The sequence below is a fragment of the Watersipora subatra genome, chromosome 8 (assembly GCF_963576615.1).
Source record: "Watersipora subatra chromosome 8, tzWatSuba1.1, whole genome shotgun sequence".
Lineage (NCBI taxonomy): Eukaryota > Metazoa > Bryozoa > Gymnolaemata > Cheilostomatida > Watersiporidae > Watersipora > Watersipora subatra.
The window spans coordinates 3,994,733-4,017,356 of record NC_088715.1 but is presented as its reverse complement, the minus strand read 5'-3'; the positions used below and the strand labels follow the sequence as shown (position 1 = coordinate 4,017,356).

General features: G+C 35.9%; 1 protein-coding gene across 1 annotated transcript; it reads right to left on the bottom strand.

Annotated features, from left to right (window-relative positions):
• Positions 1–7,211: 7,211 nt before the first annotated feature.
• On the bottom strand, positions 7,212–19,423 carry LOC137402016 (transmembrane protein 272-like). Its single transcript, XM_068088481.1, has 5 exons — positions 19,375–19,423; positions 18,645–18,825; positions 9,814–9,936; positions 9,498–9,584; positions 7,212–7,727 (listed from the first exon to the last, which is right to left on the bottom strand). Exons 2-5 carry the CDS (start codon positions 18,733–18,735, stop codon positions 7,519–7,521), a joined length of 510 nt encoding a protein of 169 aa, XP_067944582.1. The 5' UTR covers positions 18,736–18,825; positions 19,375–19,423; the 3' UTR covers positions 7,212–7,518.
• Positions 19,424–22,624: the final 3,201 nt, after the last annotated feature.

Below are 22,624 nucleotides of genomic sequence, written 5' to 3'. Positions count from 1 at the left end.
AATGGAAGCAAAATCACTGCAGAGAATGTCAGATCTTTCAATAGGATTGATTATGGAGGTGACAAAAACGGAAGAAGCTCATTCGATCCATGGAGCGTGCTGTATCATTCACTTCAACTATGTGGAAAATGGGATTAGTAAATCTACTGCTGTATTTGCTCCAAAACGATTTCTGGATGGATCGCTGTCTTATCCAAGTATTATGGTATATCTTGGATTAAAACCTAAGGCTAATGGACAGGGAAGTTACCATGACTTAAGAAGAGTAACAGAAGGAACCTCAACTCCCTCAGACATGAAACGTACTCTAGCCAATCTGAGATCGAAGAAACTTGAAAAACTTATACAACATTTCGAGATTCGTCATCTCAAGGAGTTCAAAGCACCATCTATTTTCCACTATCACAATGTTGGAGCAAGTGAATACAAAGATGGTGAAGGCAATGTGGATGTGGTACCAACTGTAGCATTTTCAACCAAAGTTGATGGAGAGGAAGTTCAAGGAACTTTAACGATGCCTTCGAGATGTGCCCTTTCGTTGAAAGAAAATTGTCCGGGTATCATTATATACAAGGGGCTAGTGACATCTCACAATACTCGCGAATACTACGATGTAGTAGTCATGGGACATGAAGAAGCAAGCAGATTTTACGAGAGTTCGGTACAATGCAAAAAGGATCCTTCTATCTCACTTATTTCCGATGACGATGAGTGATTGATGAACAACTCGATACAAACTTCGTTTTAAAGAATGTACATGAACATTTTCTTATATATATTCAATGTTTCATTTATACTATATTATCTTTATTCTGACTTATCTACTTGTACACTTCGTTTTAAAGAATGTACATGAACATTTTCTTATATATATTCAATGTTTCATTTATACTATATTATCTTTATTGTGACTTATCTACTTGTACATTTCATATATTTCAAGTTAAACATAAACTATTTTATTTTTATTGAAACGAAATGATGATGGAAATAATGAATAATACATATAAATATATCTTTTAAAGTGAATAATTTTGTAATAAAACTGATCTTTCATTCAACATATATAAAAAACCGAAAATAAAAATCCTTAAAATTCTTAACCATTCAAGAGCTTCAACATTACAAAAACATCAAATCTTCAAAAAAAAAAATAACTTTGTACATAAACACTTTCTCATATATATTCAACGTTCTCAAATATATAACATTCTCCACTTTGCACATAAACACTTTCTCATATATATTCCATGTTTCAAATATATAACAATCTCCGGAAAATCAACCCCTCGGTGTCCCAGATATTAACCCCCTCACTCATCCGCTAGGTAATCTCTCGCTCTCCTCGATAATCCGCGAGATCCACTCCGGAAAACCATCCAGCCCTCGATGTCCCAGATATTCACCCCCACTATTCCACCGATAATCGGCGACGATTCGCCCGACTAATCCGCGACGATTCCCCCGACTAATCCCGCGATAATCCGCGTTCAATCGGATGACTCATCCCCCGCTAATCCGATGACTCATCCACAGATAATCCGCCGATTACGCCAGGAGCGGATCCGTAACCCCTCGAATTCAACCCCCTACTCTACACCACAATTTCCCCCCAAACCCCAACATCTCATTCAACTCCACACGATTCAATCTACACCCCTAGCCAATTTAATTCACAACCCCCTTTTTCTATCCCCCCGCTGGATCCGTCACTTTTGTGTGTAGATCTGCTCTCTATATACTACTGACATCATATAAACACGGATAACTTTTGGTACAGATGTCAACAATCTAGCCCTTCTTTGACATATGAGCAATGTACAATGCATATATACAATATATGCATATGTACAATGCATGTGCTCTCTAGCAACTATACATCTGCAGGTTATATAAATGCTTTTCCTCTAAAGCTGAACAAATTTTTAATTGCAACTGAAATAGGTTAAAAACAACAGGTTTTTGCTAAACGCAATACGTACTAGTCTATGGTAGTCTACAGACATAATCATTGCTAAAACTGACTTCCACAATTACTTCTATAATCTAATCACTGCTAAAACTGACTCTCACAAACACCTCTACAGATACAATCATTGCTAAAACTGACTTTTCGATTGATCTCTAAAAACTAATCACTGCTAAAAGTGACTTCCACAATGATTTTTACAGGTAGATTCATTGCTAAAACTAACTTTGAGAATGACGGTACAAGGAAATTGCTGAAGCTACTAATCTTTACAAATGAACTCAATTAAACTATCTTGAATTGTTGTAAAATAGTTTCTTAATAGTTTTGCTCTCATAGGGCAATGTCTATGTTATGTTTATGTTATATCTATGTCTATGTTATGTCTATGTCATGACTATGTCTATGTTATGTCTATGTTATGTCTATGTTACGTCTATGTTATGTCTATGTTATGTCTATGTCATGACTATGTCTATGTTATGTCTATGTTATGTCTATGTTATGACTATGTCTATGTTATGTCTATGTTATGTCTATGTTATGTCTATGTTATGTCTATGTCATGACTATATCTATGTTATGTCTATGTTATGTCTATGTTATGTCTATGTTATGTCTATGTTATGTCTATGTTATGTCTATGCTATGTCTATGTTATGTCTAGGCTAGGTCTATGTTATGACTATGTCTATGTTATGTCTATGTTATGTCTATGTTATGTCTATGTTATGTCTATGTTGTGTCTATGTCTGTTATGTCTATGTCTGTTGGTTTACATCTATAATATAAATCAAATATATTAATAACTTCACACTCAACTTGGAAGCTGCATCGTCTACAGCATTAATTGAAGGCAGCATGAACTTGTGTGTGCTTTAAAATTACCTGTTTGTGAGGTACCCACAGATAATAGTGCGTATGTCCCAACTTTGCTCCATTTCTTTGCTTTACAAAAAACTAATAAAAAAACTAATGATTCATTGCATGCCAGCTGCAGTGAAAATGCAAACTAAAAACCTTCAAGGTTTTTTCTATCTTTCAAAAGCGCATTGTGAGACCAAAATAAAAGGAATGCAACAATGTGTTTTGCGCAACGAGTTTAACAGCTGGTTAAGGATTCAGCCTTATTAAGCAAATCTTTTGTTTTTGTTGATATTTTTGTCATTCAAATCTCATCATTTTGTCAAGCAAAGTTGCGATCAAATACAGTGGAGCCTTTAAAGTACAGTGAAGCCTTGCCATACGATTTTCATTCGTTTTAGTGTTGGCGTCGTTAGGCAAAAACTTTGTATAGAGAGGTAGAAAAATCCGTATTGATTATATAATGCAAACATTACGGCTAAAAATCTTCAAAATGTTATTGTATACATATGTAAAATTTACTGTACATATAAAAATTGGAAACAAAATAATATTTTAATGCTAGTAAATAGAGTTACCTACAGTGACTTTAGTGTATTTAGTGGTTATGATCTGCAATAAAATGTAACATTACAATGTACTATGTGCAGTGTGTACCGTAGAGAGCTTTTATCTTTGAACAAAAACCTTTGAGGTAGAAGTATAACATAAACCTTTAATTTAACTTACTAAACTAAACTTCAAATTTGTGGTAATCTAAAGTTTTATCACTTATCTGATTCCAGTTTTGTTTTTGCTATAACTTATAATGAGTAACGCTGAACTGAGCGAGATCGAGCTCTGTATCTCTTTCATTTGTTGTTAGACGGGTTTTGGCGTATAGCACATCTGCGTAATTGTCAATCCGACATAATCAGTACACTGACTGTCGATATTGAATTTTGAAAGAAATTCAATATCGACAAAAATTTGATCCACCACAATATGATATCAACAAGAATTTCATTCAAAATTCTTGTTGATATCATATTGTGGTGGATGGCATCCACCTGCATTTAGCTGAGTCAGCCCAAAGCCAAGCCGAGTTTGAGCCGAGCCGGGTCGTGCCGAACCTGGTCCAGCCAAGTAGAACAGAGGCGGGGCCTACCAGCTATATAAGCACAAACATTCGCAGTAGAGAGCAGATTTGTTCTTGGCCTGTTCATTGCCTGTTACTTGAACATTCTTGTACAACTTATGAACTAAGCAGAAAATACATGTATAAACTCATGCACCGAGTTTTGTACCAGTGGAGGAAAGTGAAGGTCGCACAAAACCTTTACAATAATTATGGCAAAAAATAATTTGTATTGCGAGAACAAAAAATCATCATGTTCTACATAGTTGGGCAAAAGAATTGTATTACATAACATCATAACCCAAGCACACATTGTAGTAAGAATTTATTAAGGTGGTGATAGCTAAAGAAGACAGGGGTTATTGAAGGAGATTCAGTTCGGCTTTTTACGGTGCTCCGATGTTAATAGTTTTATTGAAAAGGATTTGCGACAAACATATTTACAAGACAAACACTGAGTTAGTGAATAATAATAGTAATAAGAGCGGTATAGCAAAGTGTTTACAATGTAAGCAACAGTCGCAACGAAGCTCCTGTGATGGGGGAGTTGGTTTTGCACCTGCAAGTCCTTTTATTCAAGAAGGGATTTGTCCCCCGGCTCAGAGATCAGCTGGTCCTTTTCTAGCCACCAACTTGCTGTTTTTGGCTGTTATTTGTCTTCAGCTTAGCTGGGCTGTCTTCCTTTCGGCCTGGCTAGGCTGAGCTGTTAGTCTCTCGATATGGTTGTGTGGAACTGTTGGTCTCCTGTTATTTGTCTTCAGCTTAGCTGGGCTGTCTTCCTTTCGGCCTGGCTAGGCTGAGCTGTTAGTCTCTTGATATGGTTGTGTGGAACTGTTGGTCTCCTGTTATTTGTCTTCAGCTTAGCTGGGCTGTCATCCTTTCGGCTTGGCTAGGCTGAACTGTTAGTCTCTCTATATGGTTGTGTGGAACTGTTGGTCTCCCGGTCCGATTGGCTCAAGCCGCTAGTCTTTCAGTCTCGCTGGGCAACTTGTTGGTCGGTTGTCTTTCTTCCTTTCAAGCTTTGGTTGAAAAAAGGGCTGGTCAATGATCGTCCCACTATGTGCCTCACATGCTATGTCAGTACTTTAATTCATGATTTCCCTTGACTCAGCCAGTGTCCTGTTTGTAAAAATGTTGAGCCTTTTCATGTCTAATAAGGACCTCACTCTACTTACTCTCAGTTAACAGCTATGTCAGACCCTTGGTGACATGTCTGTTATCACCGAATGAAATTTCATTTTCATCTGATCGCTTGCTGTATGATAATTGTGCTGTACAATAAATGAGACCCACTCCTACCAGAGAACAAATGAACAGTTTTGTAAATAGATAACCAGTTGAGTAGCTTGCATTGTGTGTAGAAGATTTGGAGTTATCCACTCGGTTCCGCTCACCCAAGGTCAATTATAGGCAAGTTTCAAAATTGGTGGGTAGTTTTGAAACTAAAGTTAGTGAATATTTACCTATTAATAAAATAATTGAAAATATAAATTAAATTAGTAATAATCCTTCTGAGAAAAACCAGTGTCTAAAGAAATGGGTGAGCATCCAACCAGTTAAGTTCCACAAAGTTTCACACTGATTGGTGTTGCTGTTTACATTTGTATGAGAATTTATTGGCATATGACAATTAAGTTTTTAAAAAATTGTCACCTCATCCCAGTTAACTCAGATGTGTTGTGGCGTCTACACAATCTCGAGTTTCCTTCAAAAGACATGGGGGTTTGAGCACTCGGCTCAAGGTCTTAGCCTTTCTCAATAACGCTCCTTACAGCAACTCACTGTCGATTGTTATTTGGGCAAGCCTCATTTGATGCGCAGGTATCAGTGCTTCAATGACAACTAGGATTACAGTTGCTTTTACATGCCAGCACTTTTCAATCTTCTCTCTGAGTGGGAGATATTTCTCCACTTGTCTCTGTTCATTGCAGGATATGCTGTCGCTATGGGACACTGCGATATATGTTATAATAGCCCTTTTGTTTTCTTATCCATCACTAACTGGCCGGTTTGCCGAGACCAAGACCTGTTTGTTAGTCTGGATGTGAAAAATTCCAAAGGAGCTTGGCACAGTCATTCTCATTGACCTTCTCCAGAGCTTCCACTGGTATTTTGGTTTATTGACGCTATACACATTGCACAGACATCTGTACAATACACCTGTGACATGATGATGCTGCTCAGTGTGTTCATTGCTGTTTAGCTTACGGGCATTGATGTGTTGGGTGAATTCTTTCGCATACTTTCACGGTCTACTTTTACCACCATTTGTAGTGTGATAGATCTGCGTTTAAATTTACCTAGTTGAGATTAATTGATTCTGCGCCGCCATGATTATGGACTATGTATTGCCACTTGGGCCACTTTTGTTTAGCCACATATGTCTGATGGCGGTCAACAACCTCCGATACATATTTGTCGGCGATCGTTGCAAAATACAGATATTCAATGGACAGCGCCGCCACAAATTCTACGCTGTGAACTATGTTTTCTTTAACCTTATCCCTTTTTGTTATGCAACTATAATACATGCAACTATACATTGTTGTTGTTTATAACCCTGACTGCTTTCACTGGGCAATGGTGGTCTCATGATTATACAGGGGGCATGATAGAAAAGGGGGCATGATAGACAGTACCACGATAGACAGGTGACGTGATAAATAAGGGGCGCAATAAAAAGGGGGCGTGATAGATCAGGTGTGATAGACAGGAGATGTGATAGACAAAGGGCATAATAGACAGGGCACATGATAGACAGGTTGCGTGATAAATAAGAGGCATGATATACAGGAGGCGTGATAGTCAGGGAGCATGATAGACAGGGACATGATAGACAGGGGCGAGATAAACAGGGTGTGATAAACAGGAGGCGTGTTATACAGGAGGCATGATAGACAGGGGCATGATAGACATGGGATGTGATAGACAGGAGGCCTGATAAACAGAGTGGCGTGATAAACAGGGGGTACAATATACAAGAGGCATGATAAACGGGGCAAGATAGACAGGGGGCATGATAAACAGGAGGCATGATAGACAGGGGGCATGATAAACAGGAGGCATGATAAACAGGAGGCATGATAGACAGGAGGCATGTACAAATATACATATCTACTCAAATTCTTTTCATATTTTCGTCCCTCCTAGTAAACAATCTCTTAAGGTCTAGATTTACTTATTCTGAAAGATAGGAGTTATCTTTTACTTTGAGAAAGAGTTAGATATTCCCAGTAAAACTTTAATATCAAATGTCATTTATTCAACCATCTTTTACAAGACATTCATGAACAGTCAAGTTTTGTGCACCAACAGTTGAGAAATGACAAACACTAAACATTGACACCTCTGATCAGTATGGAAGTCCACTTCCAAAACTACATCTAGTTTATTTCCAAGTCAATAATAAATAGAATTACACAACAGACATTTAGAACCAAAATATACTTTAAAAAAAGCCAAACTAAAAATAAATAAATTTATCATCTATTTTGCACATTGTAGCAATAAACAAGATAATCCATCTATACTTTTCTCAACAAAGGGTCACTCTTTTTGGCATATCAGTCTATTTACAGCAGATTACGCAAGCGGAGATAGCACCAATGACAAATGTGAGCCCAACAAGGGCCCAGTTGACTATTGTGCTATAGAACACAAAATCATAGACGAGAGCTTCACAGTAGCTCGTCGAGTTCTTGAAAGCCATGTCCTTGGTAAAACAATCGGCCTGCGGTTTTCCTTCACACTCATTCATCCGAAAGACCCAAACGTTTCCTGGAAAAGTGTTAAGTCATTTTTTCACAAAAAAGTAAATTACGATTGTCAAGAAAGCAATAAAGCTCCATAAATGTTTTCATTCATAAAAAGGCTAAAGCCCGTTTGAGTTGTTGGTATATAACGCTTCCCTTTAGATCAACAAATTGAAAGTGAGTATATACTGCAAATGTTTGCAATAAATTTGACAAAGGCAATTTTTTGGGAATAGTGTTGCTCACTGTTGCACATGATGTTTTGCAGTTATACGAAGATCAGATATATAATTATATGTTCATGAACACATTGAAGCCTAACCTTGTATACACAAGGTTAATCTTAATCTTAATCTAGTCCTCAATCTTAAACAATATTAACAACTTTACATCAACTGTGAAAGTATATACGATACCCTGATCCTAGACCACAATGTTTTTTAACTGAATATCATTTTGAAGCTCCGAGCTTGTAGAACTCAATGAAAGAAAAACAAAAACAAATACGATGAATAGCTTTTTCACTTTCTTTCATAGAAGTGATATTTTAGAGTTAACTGAAGAGACATAATGATTAAAGTATACTGAGTCTGATAGAGTCTGTATATTTATTATGAACAGACATAGTTTTAGTGTAAAGTTCTTGTTGCTGATAAAAGGATTTTTGCTTGTCTGTTTTTGATTCTTCTTTACTAAAAAGTTCAATCGGCTTCTCATTAAAAACTAACATTCTGTTATCAGCCATTTTTAATTTCTCGGTTGGTAAGAAGTACTCTTGCTATTTTAGTAATATCTCAAGAAATAATGGTCCAATCAATTTTACAACTTTAAAATTATAACAAAAACATTACGCACAAAGAGATATATAAATATAGACTCTAGAAATAATCTATATATATATAAATTTCAATGCCGGTATGTCCAACTATAACGATTGGTATCTATCAAGGACAAATCCGTATCACAGAAGATGTGATCTCAGAACCTCCGTTCACCAGGCAATAACCTAACCAATTAAGCTACTTTGGGTTAAATTACGCATAGCACTCTGCATCACGCAATGTATCACAAGCTTGCTCTCACGGCTCTCTTTGTTAAGTTTAGCAACGCAACCACTAGCTTATTCAAATTAGTCATTGGCAATGTGCCAGGCTAATGGCAGGCAACTACATTACCTGCCACTGTTTATAAGCTGTTTTAAGCGCTTCAAGTGCCTTTTACTGTTAAATAGTTTGACCACACAAATATTAGCTTGAGAGTTCTGGCAAATCAATATGTTCAATTCACAGGTCAAACAGTTCAATAAAAACTAGAATAAAACATTATTTAAACTTCAATTCAACTCAAAGTTTAATTCATTCAACTTCATTCAACTCAGGGTTAGTTATGTTGAAGTCAATATTTTTGAACAGTTAAATAATTTCTTAAACATACTGGTTAACTGCCTCTTATGCTGGGTCAAGGTCAAATTTTGTTGAACTTAAAGTCACTTATGAATGGTTGAAAATTGAGTAACCTTTTTGTCTTATTGGTTCTTATTTTAAAATCCAAAATGTTCAACTCAACATGAATCATCACGTAAACTTGACACCACACTTGACACTTGACACCACACTTGACACTTGACACTTGACACACAACTTGACACCACACTTGACACTTGACACACAACTTGACACTTGACACTTGACACTTGACACACAACTTGACACCACAGCTTATCAGCCAGTTTTTGCCGCCATATTAACACAATAAGCACACCACCATTTTGAGAGGTCAAAGGTGGAAATCCTACCACAGATAAACCAGGCGAAGAGAAAGAGTAGAAGAATAGAGTTACAGATGAATCCACATGTCTTGCTTGCTCCGTCATCTTCACCATCTGAAAGAGAATACGAAAGCTGAGTCTATCTACGAAAAAACCAAGATACGCTGAGTTTATATACGGAGAGACCAAAGTATGCGGAAGTATGTCTATAGAAAGATCAAAGTATGCTGAGTATATCTATAGAAGCTGAGAATCTTGATGTCATTCATCTTCAAATTAAATAGTAATATTAATAACACCTATTAAAGCTAGTTGGTGAACCAATCTCTGTCTTGGAACCAACCTCTAGCAGACTTGACAGCTTTGGGACCTCCTGAGCCTCCAGAAACCATAGAGAAAACTCCCAGAACTATTAGGTATATAGGCAGGTATTTCTCTGCTGGGCAGTCATGCAGATACTTTGCACCTGCAGTATATTTATGGAATGCTTAGCAGCAGGAAATTTAACTAATGTTAAATTTTTCTAATGTCAATAATAATTTCAATGTCAGTAGATGTGTATACATATATATATGAGACTAATTTGTGTGGAGAGCTAGTAATTGCCACTTTCTTTTATAGCAAAAGATTTATATGCTTACCTTATATAAATGCATTAAAATATATATTATCTTATCAACTTTTTTTAATCTTAACAACTAGTTTTACTTAATCAATTACCAAATTATTTTAAATGAAACAAAGTAAAAGAATTGGAGATACTTGGGTAATTATAATGTTAATAAAGCATTGCTATTATAAAATAAACTAGAAATTTTATTTTTAGAGATGTCCGTCCGATAAGTGCTAACAATGACAAAAGGCTGCCGTATCAACATCATTGCTAGTGCTACCAGCTATCAGCCATAGATATTTATCTATCAACAAAAAATATTCGGCAACCAGAGATCTTCTACTCTCTGACCATTTCTGTCCCAAGAACGTCCTGCCATGGTGGTTTCATTTTAGGGCCTAAGGATATGTTTCCTTTTGCATTTCATTGATCATTTTTTATCTCATTGATTAGGAGCAGGACTACTTTAAACAGGCAAACAAACATCCACACTGATCAAGCCTCTCCTTTTAGTCTGTAAAACTAATCGAATAACAAATTAAATGTTATAAAAAACAGCACACTGCTTTCTAAAATCGAACTTCACTAAGTTATACAATATTCCCAATGAGAATACCTGAAATTACTAACCAATCAGATCACAAAGTGCTTAAAAAAACTCATAAACTCTTGGTTAGCATCCCGACCATAACACCAGAACACTGACAGGATGGAGATAAAGACTTTCTATGAGACATTGATCTCTACAGACATTGTATTATACAAGACGATTAGAGATCATTGAACTAGACAAATTAATACGAGCAGTAATATCCTGCAGTATAAATTCACTAGAGCTAAGACTCAAAACTCAAAAGTGCGTCGAACCCAAGCCAGCTATTGTATCTTTGTATTAAACACGGCTTGATGCCAAGCAGCGGAGGTCAACGCCAGTCTGTTGCTTGGAGTTATTAATTAGTCTTCTGTCAGGTGCTGGTCTCTAAATCCTTTATAATGAAAATCCTTTATTTAGTTAGTGCGAGGGGGGTTGGAAAATAGTTGAGTTCTCATTTACCATAGAGTTATTGTGTATTTGATTCATAACTCTATGTAGAAAGTATTTTCATAGACAACATTTCAACTTGTGTGTTTGTAGGGCAGCTTTAGCTCTGACACGTTGATTTCACGCACAAGTGGAACCATAAGCAATTATTGGGATTTTGACACCTTTCATGCAGAGAGTAAACTTTCAAAGATATGAAACTTAGCAATGAAAAGTTCCCATCAAACAAACATTCTCCATTATTGATTAGATTCACCAAACAATATTCACCGACCTGGTTAGTTCAAAGTAGAAGAATATTATTTCAACTCTTTTGTACTTCGACTGCGTTAATAACAATGTTTGCTCCATTAAGTTTTCTTCATGTTTTGTAGCCCAGGTTCTTCAAGTCGTAGTCACCCGAAAACCAATTCAAAGTTTTTAAGTTCTGATTAGGAGGTGCCACTTAAACTAGTATTTGATTGGGAAAGTGCAACCAAAGGTCAAATCTGATTGAATGGGCACAACTGAAATTCATGTTTGATTGGACAGAAGCAACTGAAGCACGCATCTAATTGGACAGATGGAACTTGAAGCTTGCGTTTGGTTGGACAGGGGCAACTGAAGCTCACATTATATTGAACAGCACATTGTTAACAAATACAATATTTGTTTTACCTCTTCCTAAATTATTGAGTAAATCTAAGTTTATCTTGTAAGAAAAATAGTCAGAAAGAAAATAGCTGAACAAAGTTGATTTTCTAAGTTCAACGCTGACCCTGTGACCTCTCCTTGCAACTCTCCTGATGCTGTGGAAGGTTTGGTTAATCTGCTGTGTGAGCATTGTCTTACAGTAATCAAAGAATAGTGTGGAAAGAGTTGACCTATTTATTAGGTTGCAGTCATTAGTCAAGGTCATCAAAGTGTCGTCAAAAGTTAGCGGCTCAAACCTTGACTATGGTTTTTAGATACAAAAGTAAAATAACATAAATTTGCAAAGTGGCAGTTTGACTACGTTTAGGGAGAAAGGTGTGAGAATTTCCCTGGGTGTTTCGCGTAATAAATCTAACAAAGTTTTCAACCAAAAGCTTTCCTTATTTCTGCCGATGAAACTCGTCGTATCTCAACCTTCAAATTCTTTTTCTGGTTCTAAATTTGTTTCTATAGTAAACATACTGTTGCTTCTCCTATCACCATCCCTTGTAACTTTGGAACCATAAACTAACAAAGTAAAGTTTTGGCTAACACAAATATATTTATCATTTCATGATAAGTCGGCACAATGTTTGTTTATCCGTTATCAAGAAGCCTGACTTAAGTGAAATATCATAATACGAGTGTAACAGCTGTATGAGGCTAACAGCCAACAACAGTTTTAGAATGCTGCCCTTTCAGCTAATACTTAGACATAAATAACTAACAGCTGCTGTACAGCACTTATGATTTGAGGTCTATAAAATGTCTATTTATCTAGGTGAACCTGTACAACTCCCATACGCTGTACTGATAAGACAACTCCTGTCCTCTACACTAATAAAACAACACAATTAAACAGCGTCATGCAAAAAGAGCTTTTTCTTTTCAATATACACATAACTTACTTTACTATTTTTTTATTTTAAACGGCATCGACCAGTGTCCATAAAATTAATATCTATTTATAACTCTTGTACACAGGTAACACAACTCCTGTACTTGTGACATGCGTGTGCAGACTTGGCAATCACTTATTTTGTAAAATGTTTGATTTGAAAAGGATTAAAGGCGGAAGGTGACAATATCCCTCAGTACCTATAATAGATGATCTATTATAGCTCTGTCTCTAAATCAGGCTTGCACTGGTCTATATGACATACCAAAAGTGTTGTTTAGAATACTTTCATATCTCATTCTTCATCGGTTAATTCTTGAGGTACACTTCATTGATACTTTTAAATCAATCATTAAAAGTGACCATGATATAGCAACAGCGCCGGTAGTAATGAAAATGTCGCTCAACTGCAACTGCAAGATTTCCGTCAAGAGCAACAACTAATAACTGGAGCAGTCACTGGTATAGCCTTGCAATTAGTTCTACCAGAGCTTATATTATATAATATTTTATGTTATAATGCAATACTATGTTGTATAAACATGTATTATACATTATTATAATATATTACATAATGTTATATAACGTAATATAACATGATATATTACATAATATTAGAAAACGTAATATAATATTTCGTTATATTACAGGTTATATGACATCAGTAAGTCAAATATAGTTTTAGACATATTGTTTGTTTGTATTTTTTTTGTAGTGAACAATGCAATAGATATTTATACAATACAATAATTATTTGCTATTCTTTTATAACTTTTATTAGAAAGCTAATCTTTGGAACTGCCACTATTCATAATTTGGGTCGGAAAAATTAAAACTCATAAAGGTATTTGATACATTATTTGAAAAACTTGATTTTCAAATGAATAATAAAATTTAGTAGAGGTATCTTCTTGAGTCAACTTTATTTTTAGAAGCATAAGGTTTTAAGGCATCCACAAAAGTGTTCAAATCCATCCGCTCTGATAAGTCTTTGAGAAGCACAATGATATTCAGTAGAACTGCTAAGAACTACATAACTGGTTTTGAAGACAGTGCATGACACTATTATACAGCTGATTGTGATTTGAACGCTATTTTTAGGTATTCTGTGGCAGCAAGAGAAGGCACGAACCCGGTGTCAGCATAAGGCCTGTTCGTTTACAATGAAACTCGACAAACGCTATTTGCATAAAACAGACTGGAGTAGAATTATTAAGTCTATCCCTCTAGCCGTGTAGCAGCTCAACGATTTGAAATAATTGATAATATTAGAGAAATCTAAATACGCTATTGTTCTTGGATTGCTCTTACAAAGCTCGACTAGACTAGTTCAGAAAGATAAGAGAATTGTGCCATTCAGACATATGACGGCCTTTCTAGCTGAAAGGCGTCTGTCTTAGCGGTGGATAACCTAATTCCAGGTCTAGACTAGTGATCAACCCTGGCCTTATTCTTGACAACTTAAATTTTAATTTGGCTCAGTCAGGAAATGCGTGAAATAAAAAATTGTTCAATTACTCATAGTTTCTTTGGTTTTTACATAGTATACTTTTTAAATTATGAATAAAAAACTATTTTGCTGACGTAAAAATTTATTACGATATTGAAGTGGTAGAATGTTCGTTGAAGCCTATCAGCCTGCAATGTCTAAACTTGACGCAAAAAGAAATTCTTTTGCCATTCACAAAACTTGATCAAGACAAAAGCGGCTTGTGTTCTGCATGATTTCCTATTGGCTTAGGTAAAAGTAGGCGCATTGTTTCTAACGGCAGGAATAAAATAGTTTTTCATGTTTGTGGCGCAGCACAATAGAACTAATAGGTTGTACATAATTGTATGTTTTAGTGAATTGGCATTCGGCAAATATTTAAGGTGGCAGCATGTGGCGTGATGTTGCTAGTAGTGTATTCAAAAAATTTGTTCAAGGGGTTTGCCGAGAATCAGCAGCGTAAAATGAATAAACAGTTCTATTAAAACCGACAGTGTGATGCAAGTGCTTCAGTAGAAGTGCCTAACAATTTCTTTCCAGATGTAGTCAAATGTTGGGCAAGTTTAAAAATAGAACTTTTGGCATTTATTTTTTCTCACTTATCCTTCATTTAACTGACAGCTAGCTGGCAGCTATCTGATAGCTTGCTGGTATCTATCTGACAACAAGCTGTCAGCTAACTGCCGGCTATCTGACAACAAGCTATCAGCTAACTGTTGGCTATCTGACAACAAGCTGTCATCTAACTGCCGGCTATCTGACAACTAACTGTCAGCTAACTGCCGGCTATCTGACAACAAGCTGTGAGCTAACTGCCGGTTATCTGACAACTAACTGTCAGCTAACTGTCACCTAACCATTAACTACTAAACATTAAAATTAATTACAACAGACAAGGTCCAGGTCTTTCTGTGTTTATACTTCTAGTTAACATGTGTGAAAAATTTGGTGTGACCACCTAACTTATAAAGCATCACTCAATCAACAGGAGGTCAATGTCTCTCCAGCTAACTTATGTTGGTTAGATAGCAGATATTAGGGCTACTAACTCTACTTTATACTTAGACTGAGCACAGCTATGTCATAGTACATGTAAACTAGCATGTAAACTAGCATATCCATTGTATCGGAATTAACTTTGGATATTACTATAAAACTTGCTGCTTGTTTTACCCTATCACTATGTTTCCATGACGCACATCATGAGGATTTGGAGTTGTGTTACCGTGCGAATTAAGTGTTTCTATGGACATTCACATGATGGGGATTGACTCTGGCGCTTTGTTGAAAAAAGGCGAGAAATTGTACGCTATAAGTTAATAGTTGGTAGCGCAAACACGTGAAAGTCGATTGAGAAGGGACAAACAACAATATTGAATTTTCTTTAGTTGACGAGCTGGTGCGGTATTTTAACGGACATTATTCACTAGAGTTGTTTCAATTATTCGCAAGCGTGATGGATTCGATAAAAATCGCAAAACCCGCTAGCTTTGGATTTATGCCGTTTCAAGGATAACTTGTGTGTCACGGAAACATAGTGTATTAGGATATGGCATACAAAATATTTGTGCGTAAATTGAGATTTGCGCAATGCTCTACAGACAAACCTTGACGTACAAGCTTATTGCATTCTGAGACTGAGCTCGTAGGTCAATTTATTTTCATCTCAAAGCACTATTTTCTATATAAAATATCTATGCACATTAATCTGTTATCATACAATGAAAAAATGACTTATAACATGGTATTACAGTAGAAAAACCTGTTTTTAATTGTTGTAACTCAGTGCCTAAGCTAACAAAGTAACAAATACTTATTTAATTGGTTGACCAGAAGTAAATGTAAAATTATTATGTACACTTCATACGTACATCTTCACTGGGTTTTTACTTTCGAGACATACATCGTGAGTAACGGCAGTTTGAAAAATGACGTCAACACGTTGACAGCAACACGTTGGATACACAAAACTTTTGTTCCCTAAAGTACAAAATTGATAAAACTAATCTTATTTTTTATTATCTGTATCCAGTTTGGAGTTTGTGCCTCATGTTTACTATAACTTTTAACCAACATTTTTAAAACTTTTTTAAGCTGATGCGAGAAAAAAGATTGAGCGATTCTGTTTTCTAAAGTGGTCTCTCATACTTGGATATATAGTGCAGTGGCCATCAAGAACCAGCTCGTACGAACGTATCTCAAAATTTACTCGGATCTCAAGGAAGAAACTTGACCGAAAATCAGCTCTTAATTCGAGTTTCTCTCATGATTGGATTCATGTTGTACATGAATTATTTTTGTAATTAACTAATTGAATGTCTTTTGGTGTGAATGAGAATTTTCAAAAATGCCTATTAAATATTATTTTTTGTCTTTATTTGATATTCTTGTATTGATTATATATATTATATATGTATTGTAATATTGGTCTATATTTATTTCTAGATATATTTCATCTAGAAGGGCTTTGACAATGTTTAGCTCAGCTGGTTTTAGCTGTTTAAAGGTCTGTTTGAACATCTTTACTAAAAATTACAAACATTCTCATGCAACTCAAGTATCGTCTTTCTAGAAGTCTTCATCTAGAAGTCTTCATTTAGAACTCTTCATCTAGAAGCCTTCATCTAGAAGCCTTCATCTAGAAGTCTTCATCTAGAAGTCTTCATCTAGAAGTCTTCATCTAGAAGTCTTCATCTAGAAGTCTTCATCTAGAAGCTTTCATCTAGAAGTCTTCATCTAGAAGTCTTCATCTAGAAGTCTTCATCTAGAAGTCTTCCTCTAGAAGTCTTCATCTAGAAGTCTTCATCTAGAAGTCTTCATCTAGAAGTCTTCATCTAGAATTCTTCATCTAGAAGCCTTCATCTAGAAGTCTTCATCTAGAAGTCTTCATCTAGAAGTCTCCATCTAGAAGTCTTCATCTAGAAGCCTTTATCTAGAAGTCTTCATCTAGAAGCCTTCATCTAGAAGCCTTTATCTAGAAGTCTTCATCTAGAAGCCTTCATCTAGAAGTCTTCATCTAGAAGTCTTCATCTAGAAGTCTTCATCTAGAAGTCTTCATCTAGAAGTCTTCATCTAGAAGTCTTCATCTAGAAGTCTTCATCTAGAAGTCTTCATCTAGAAGTCTTCATCTAGAAGTCAATGCAGTTCCATCTCAAGCATCCTTCAGAGTGTCAGCTATTAGCTTAGAGAATATTAATAACATTTCCTGACAAACTGATCTCGAAAAATCAGCCAGACAAAATTTGAAATAGTTTCTTTTTGAGTAACTCACTCAAGAAACAGCGTGCCATTTACATACCTTTAGGAACATGTAACAATTGTAAAACATCGTAAACAATAGTAAAATCTAGGATATATAACGAAAAAAATTACAAGATAAATTAAACTGCAAGAATGTGAAACCCACAAGTTATTATCCAATGACAACTGCTGGCTGATAAGTTGTTAGCCAATCACTGACTGTAATGCTAAGCAAACGCAAGAGAAAAAGCTGGTGTGTATCTCAGTATAATCAAGATAGGGTTGGCTGAAAAATTTTTTTCACAACCTAATTTGTATTTATCCCATGCCTATTTTGCATGGGCTCTATTTTTAGGACATTTTTGAACTAGTCACATTGAATTTAAACTATTCAAATTAAAATGGTTGGTTTAAACCAAGTAGTAAATTGTTACGTTGCGTTATTAAAGTTTGGGTGACAATTGTATTTCTGTAATCAGCTGATATTCAAGATTGTCTACGAAACACAGCAGTTGCCATAGTTTGGCAAAAAAGACAACATTATTTGTAATGTGTGTGTAATTTGTTAATTTATAATGCATCTATAAAGTTAAGCTCTATGGTATCATTCGTATATAAAGCTGTTGATATAATTTTTACTTTTCTATAAACGTAATTTATAAATCTAGATCTGTTTGAAGAATATGATTGCAAGCTTGCGGATACGTGATGGTCTGAGCTGGGTAAATAGAACCAATGTTTACGTATAGGTAGTGCCTCTCAACCCAAATATCTCTAATGAGCCTGCCATATCTTAGTTAAACTAGGGCAAGAGAATAGTACATACTGGATGATGGAGGTTGGGAGATGCTTTACGGAACACAATATGAACTGGTAAAAACCAGTTCCCTGCTCAAAGACTCAGATTCAAAAATTAAAAAACTAGTTCTGGCTTGAAAATAATAATAATAATAATACCTGATTGTGTAAATCAACTTTTTACAGCAATAGCATTGATTCTGAGATGATCTATTTACCTCGACCTTAGAGTTGCTGAAACTTGGTGCAAGGAAGGGAGCAAAAGTACAGCTACGAAAACTGGCAGGTTTTGTCAGACAAGATCGCAAAATGCAAAAAAAACAAAATGACAAGCAAGAGAGTTTAATCTAACTCATTCATAGCCTCTTGAAATATATAAATTTTTATGTAAACCAGGAAAGAGTTTTCAAGAATTCACTTACCTATTACGATCTCTGCAATGGGGAGGGCAAGGCCGAGAGCAAGCAATACTATGACAATGAGAGTCAAGGCACAAACTGTTCCAGCACCCATGCTTTGTAAACTTGAATATTACTTGCTGCTCTAGACGTAAGCTTGCTTTCTCCACTTGCCTTACTACCAACTGCTGTGTCAGATCGCCGCCTAGTGTAAATAAACGCTGCGCGTGATTACGTAACATGTGAGTGCGTTATCCATTGCCGAGACTTGGTTTTTAGCCAATTAGAAAGCTTCGAGTCACAGGCCACGCCTTAGTTACAGCAAATATGTAGCGATAAGAATGCAGTCATTACAAGGATCTCTCCAGAATGTACCAACTAACTGACACCTGGCCCACTACAAACTTGTAATGTGAGTAGGACGAGTAGACCTTGGGCAAGACGTGTGACTAACGCGAATATATTCTTACCGTAAACGCATAAAGAACAGGAATTGCTGGTGATTATGCCTTAGCATGTTACCTATCAGATATCTGATGGTGATTATGCCTTAGCATGTTACCTATCAGATATCTGATACACCGATGGTGATTATGAATATGAAATAACATGAAATCAGTCATCAATAAAACTGTTTTGTACTCTAAAGACCAATGGTACTCACCGCATTTCCTTTGCATGCAAATCTGATCACTTTGTGTATCAGCTAGATGGTACACAAAGAATGTTTAAGAATGTTCCATGAAACTCTGACGTGGATACACTGTGGCCACCGACTGTGTCTCCCAAAACACCGTCGGTGCCCACAGTTCTGACTAGTCCATGTAGCGATAGTAGCTGTGTTAGTTGGGACTTGATTGTCAGTCAAACAAGGTATGAGCGGAGTTGTCTTCCTTAGCAAGGTATGTATTTAAGGCTACATGATTGTTTAGCTGTAGAGGATACAGCTATGCTATTGGCCATTTACTTCACTGTTACAAGAGTTTTGTCTGGACACAGTTCTTTCAGCTCTCACTGAGCATGAGAGCTGAAAGAAAGGAAACAACATAAAAAGAGCAGTGACAAGATATTGGTGATATTGTTGCAAAAACCAAAATATCTGTAGGAAATAGGAGTCACCAGGGCTTTATTTATTTCCCACCTTGGAGATTAAGAGAAAGTAAGGGGAAGGGGAAAATAGAAAAGGGGAAAGAATGGGGCTAATCAAAACCCTGATTGTCATACTAGGAATGCAAGTTCAAGCAAATCATACTATAAAGAAACGAGTAGTCTTTCAGCTTAGCTCTGATACCCACAAGTTTAGCTGCAACATCACTGTCAAGACTCTCATGACTTAGCTGGCTGAATAGTTGACTGAGTGGTTGATAATTATCTAGGATACTTTTCATAGATGCAGCACAAACTGTCCATCTACAAATATCCAATATAATGATATGATAAATGCTCTCCACAGGTATACCAGCTCATGAATATCACTCATTCGCTTGAATAGTTCTATATGGACTTTCACATGAAATCTTTTCAGGATCATCAAAATAGTTAAATATCCAATAAATCATCATCAAAAATCATAATGCCTACCTGGTGTATGAAAGGCTTTTGAGTTTCCCTATATCAGGTGAGTCCTGGTCTAGGGATTTGATTCTTCCCAGCCAGCCTTCTCTCTTAAGGCTTCTTTTAACAGCTTTGATTATCTCAAGTGCTTCTTTCATAATGAATATCTCATTGGTGGTGTTTTGGACAGCTAAGTTGAGGGGATGTGCATAACAATGAACGTATGTAGCAATTGAATACTCCTACAAAAACCAAGTTTTGTGAGATGTATTATAGATATGGTCCAGATATACTGTATTTTTTTGAAATGGCTAAATACTAATGGTGGCGGAGCCCTTTGTGCATGCTTGTTGGGTTGAAAGAGTCTAGTGAGCACAGGTTTGACTTGAATTGCGCTTGACCAAAGCAACACCTTTCCATTTCTACAAATCTTGATTCCTAACTATGAATAGACTGTTACCTTCTGAATCTGGGTAGCCATCCCTTTCTTAGTTTCAGACATAACTGTTGCCCCATCATAAAGCCGTGGTCACACGATGGCCGAACCGACTTAGGTTTGGTTCGGAGGTAGTTTTACTTCGGTTCGGCTAAGCCACATGTCACACGGCATCCGAAGTCAATTCGCTTCCTAGATACCGTTCGCATGAAGACAGGACACTGTTTCATTGGTGGTTTCTATGTCTTTGAGCTAAATATTTCTATTGTAAACAAAAAACTTTGAGGAACAATTATTAATTATAACTACGCAGCAGATTTATTAGAAGATCGCTCAGCTGCTCAGAATAAATCACTCGATACAAAGATTTTGCCAACCCTTCCCATCAACAAAATTATTTTTTTGTTAACATATGAATGTTTTTCTATGCTGAGTGCATAACAAACAAAAACAGTATTTATCACAGTACTGCGGTTTTACATAAATAAATCAGTCAACGATTCTTCATCAGGATGAGTATGACACATTACTGCTATTCTACACGAAAGAAAACCACAGCCATTCTCTTACATTTATGCAAAACTTAAAAATGTGGTTGAGTTAAAAAAGGTCGGTTTAATGAAATTAAGACCAATAAAATGGTAAAACATCAGCTACAATTTGATGTCATCTTTGTTTTTGTAGACCAATCTTGTCCAGAGATATATGCGTTTGAATGAGGCCATCTTTCAAAAAGCTCACATTCCAGCTGGTGCTTCATTCGTGACGTAACTAGTAATACATCTGAAAAGAGCCAACGAGCGATAAATATAGGATCGCTTCATTAGCCAATCATCAGCACAAAATTTTTATATAGGTCGTAATAAATGTTATCACTCGTAAAACGCGTTGTCTGTGATCTCAAATTTAGGGATTTTCCTCTATTATTTAATCGCATGGACATCGATATTTACTAAATTAATTAACATCGTTACTTTAATGAACTACTCGATCGACACGTTTTATTGACGAACAACAGAATTGTAAAAATTGCTGTAAAGTTACTGCGAAGGTGACTCTGAGTTCTCTGGGCATCAGGCGGTTAAACTGCTACAGAGAAAGATAGGAGAATGGAGGTAAATTTATCTTTTACTTTGAGTCTCCTATAGATATACTGTTGAGTTTACATTCAGATTATATTTCCCTGTTTGAGGTTATAATGTAATTTCCTGCCCGTGTGAGATACGTATGTACAGTGAGTTATTGATGGCTCCTTTTTAATAAATAGCATCTAGCAATACAATGGCTTAGATTGATGAATATACTAAAGATAATATTTTAGTACTTATTAATACATGTACTAATTAATAAAATTGTAACTTTTTGCTATCACTAATCATCGTTTTACAATTTTTATCGATTCACCTAGTTATAGTTGCTTCAAATTTCTCTGACAGTTTTATCTAGTAAATTGGATTTATGATTTGACTTTAGATGTTCACTTCTCACTTGTAGAAAGTGAAAAAAATCGATTGATCAATGCAAATCTTCAACTTCCAGAACCAAAGCTTCGAATTGTTGGCTTGGCGTACTTATGCTTTTGTTAAACATATATTCGTTTTTAAAACTACACTCTCAATCTATCTAACTCCCAATTTAAAAGCTTTCAGTAGATATGCGTTAGAATGACATATCTATGAATGACATATATTTATTGCATTTGTTTTACTGATTACAGGATGTTTATGTCGTCCCACCAGCCGAAGCAGCTTTGTCAGTGTGGAAACTGCCATAAATGGGAAAGAGAGACTTGAATGTGTGCTGTATAAACCATGATGTTTTGTTTGAGTTTGCTGCAGTAGATGAATTTGTCTTATTGTATCAGCTAAAACTATGTGAGTGGCCACGACTTGATGAATATTTTTAATAAAAGCTTTCTGCCAAAATGAAAAATTTTTTGCTTGTAAAAATTATATAATAAAATAATATTGTTGAAGATAATGCAAAACATGATTTGCAGAACATTGAATATATC

Bases quoted from the DNA above. Each gene is read 5' to 3' on its own strand.
- LOC137402016 (XM_068088481.1), bottom strand. From the start codon at position 18,735: ATGGGTGCTGGAACAGTTTGTGCCTTGACTCTCATTGTCATAGTATTG. The intron at 9,937-18,644 runs GTAAGTGAATTC...AATATACTGCAG, and splicing joins CATTGCAGAGATCGTAATAG to GTGCAAAGTATCTGCATGAC. The intron at 9,585-9,813 runs GTTGGTTCCAAG...ATTCTCTTTCAG, and splicing joins AGCTGTCAAGTCTGCTAGAG to ATGGTGAAGATGACGGAGCA.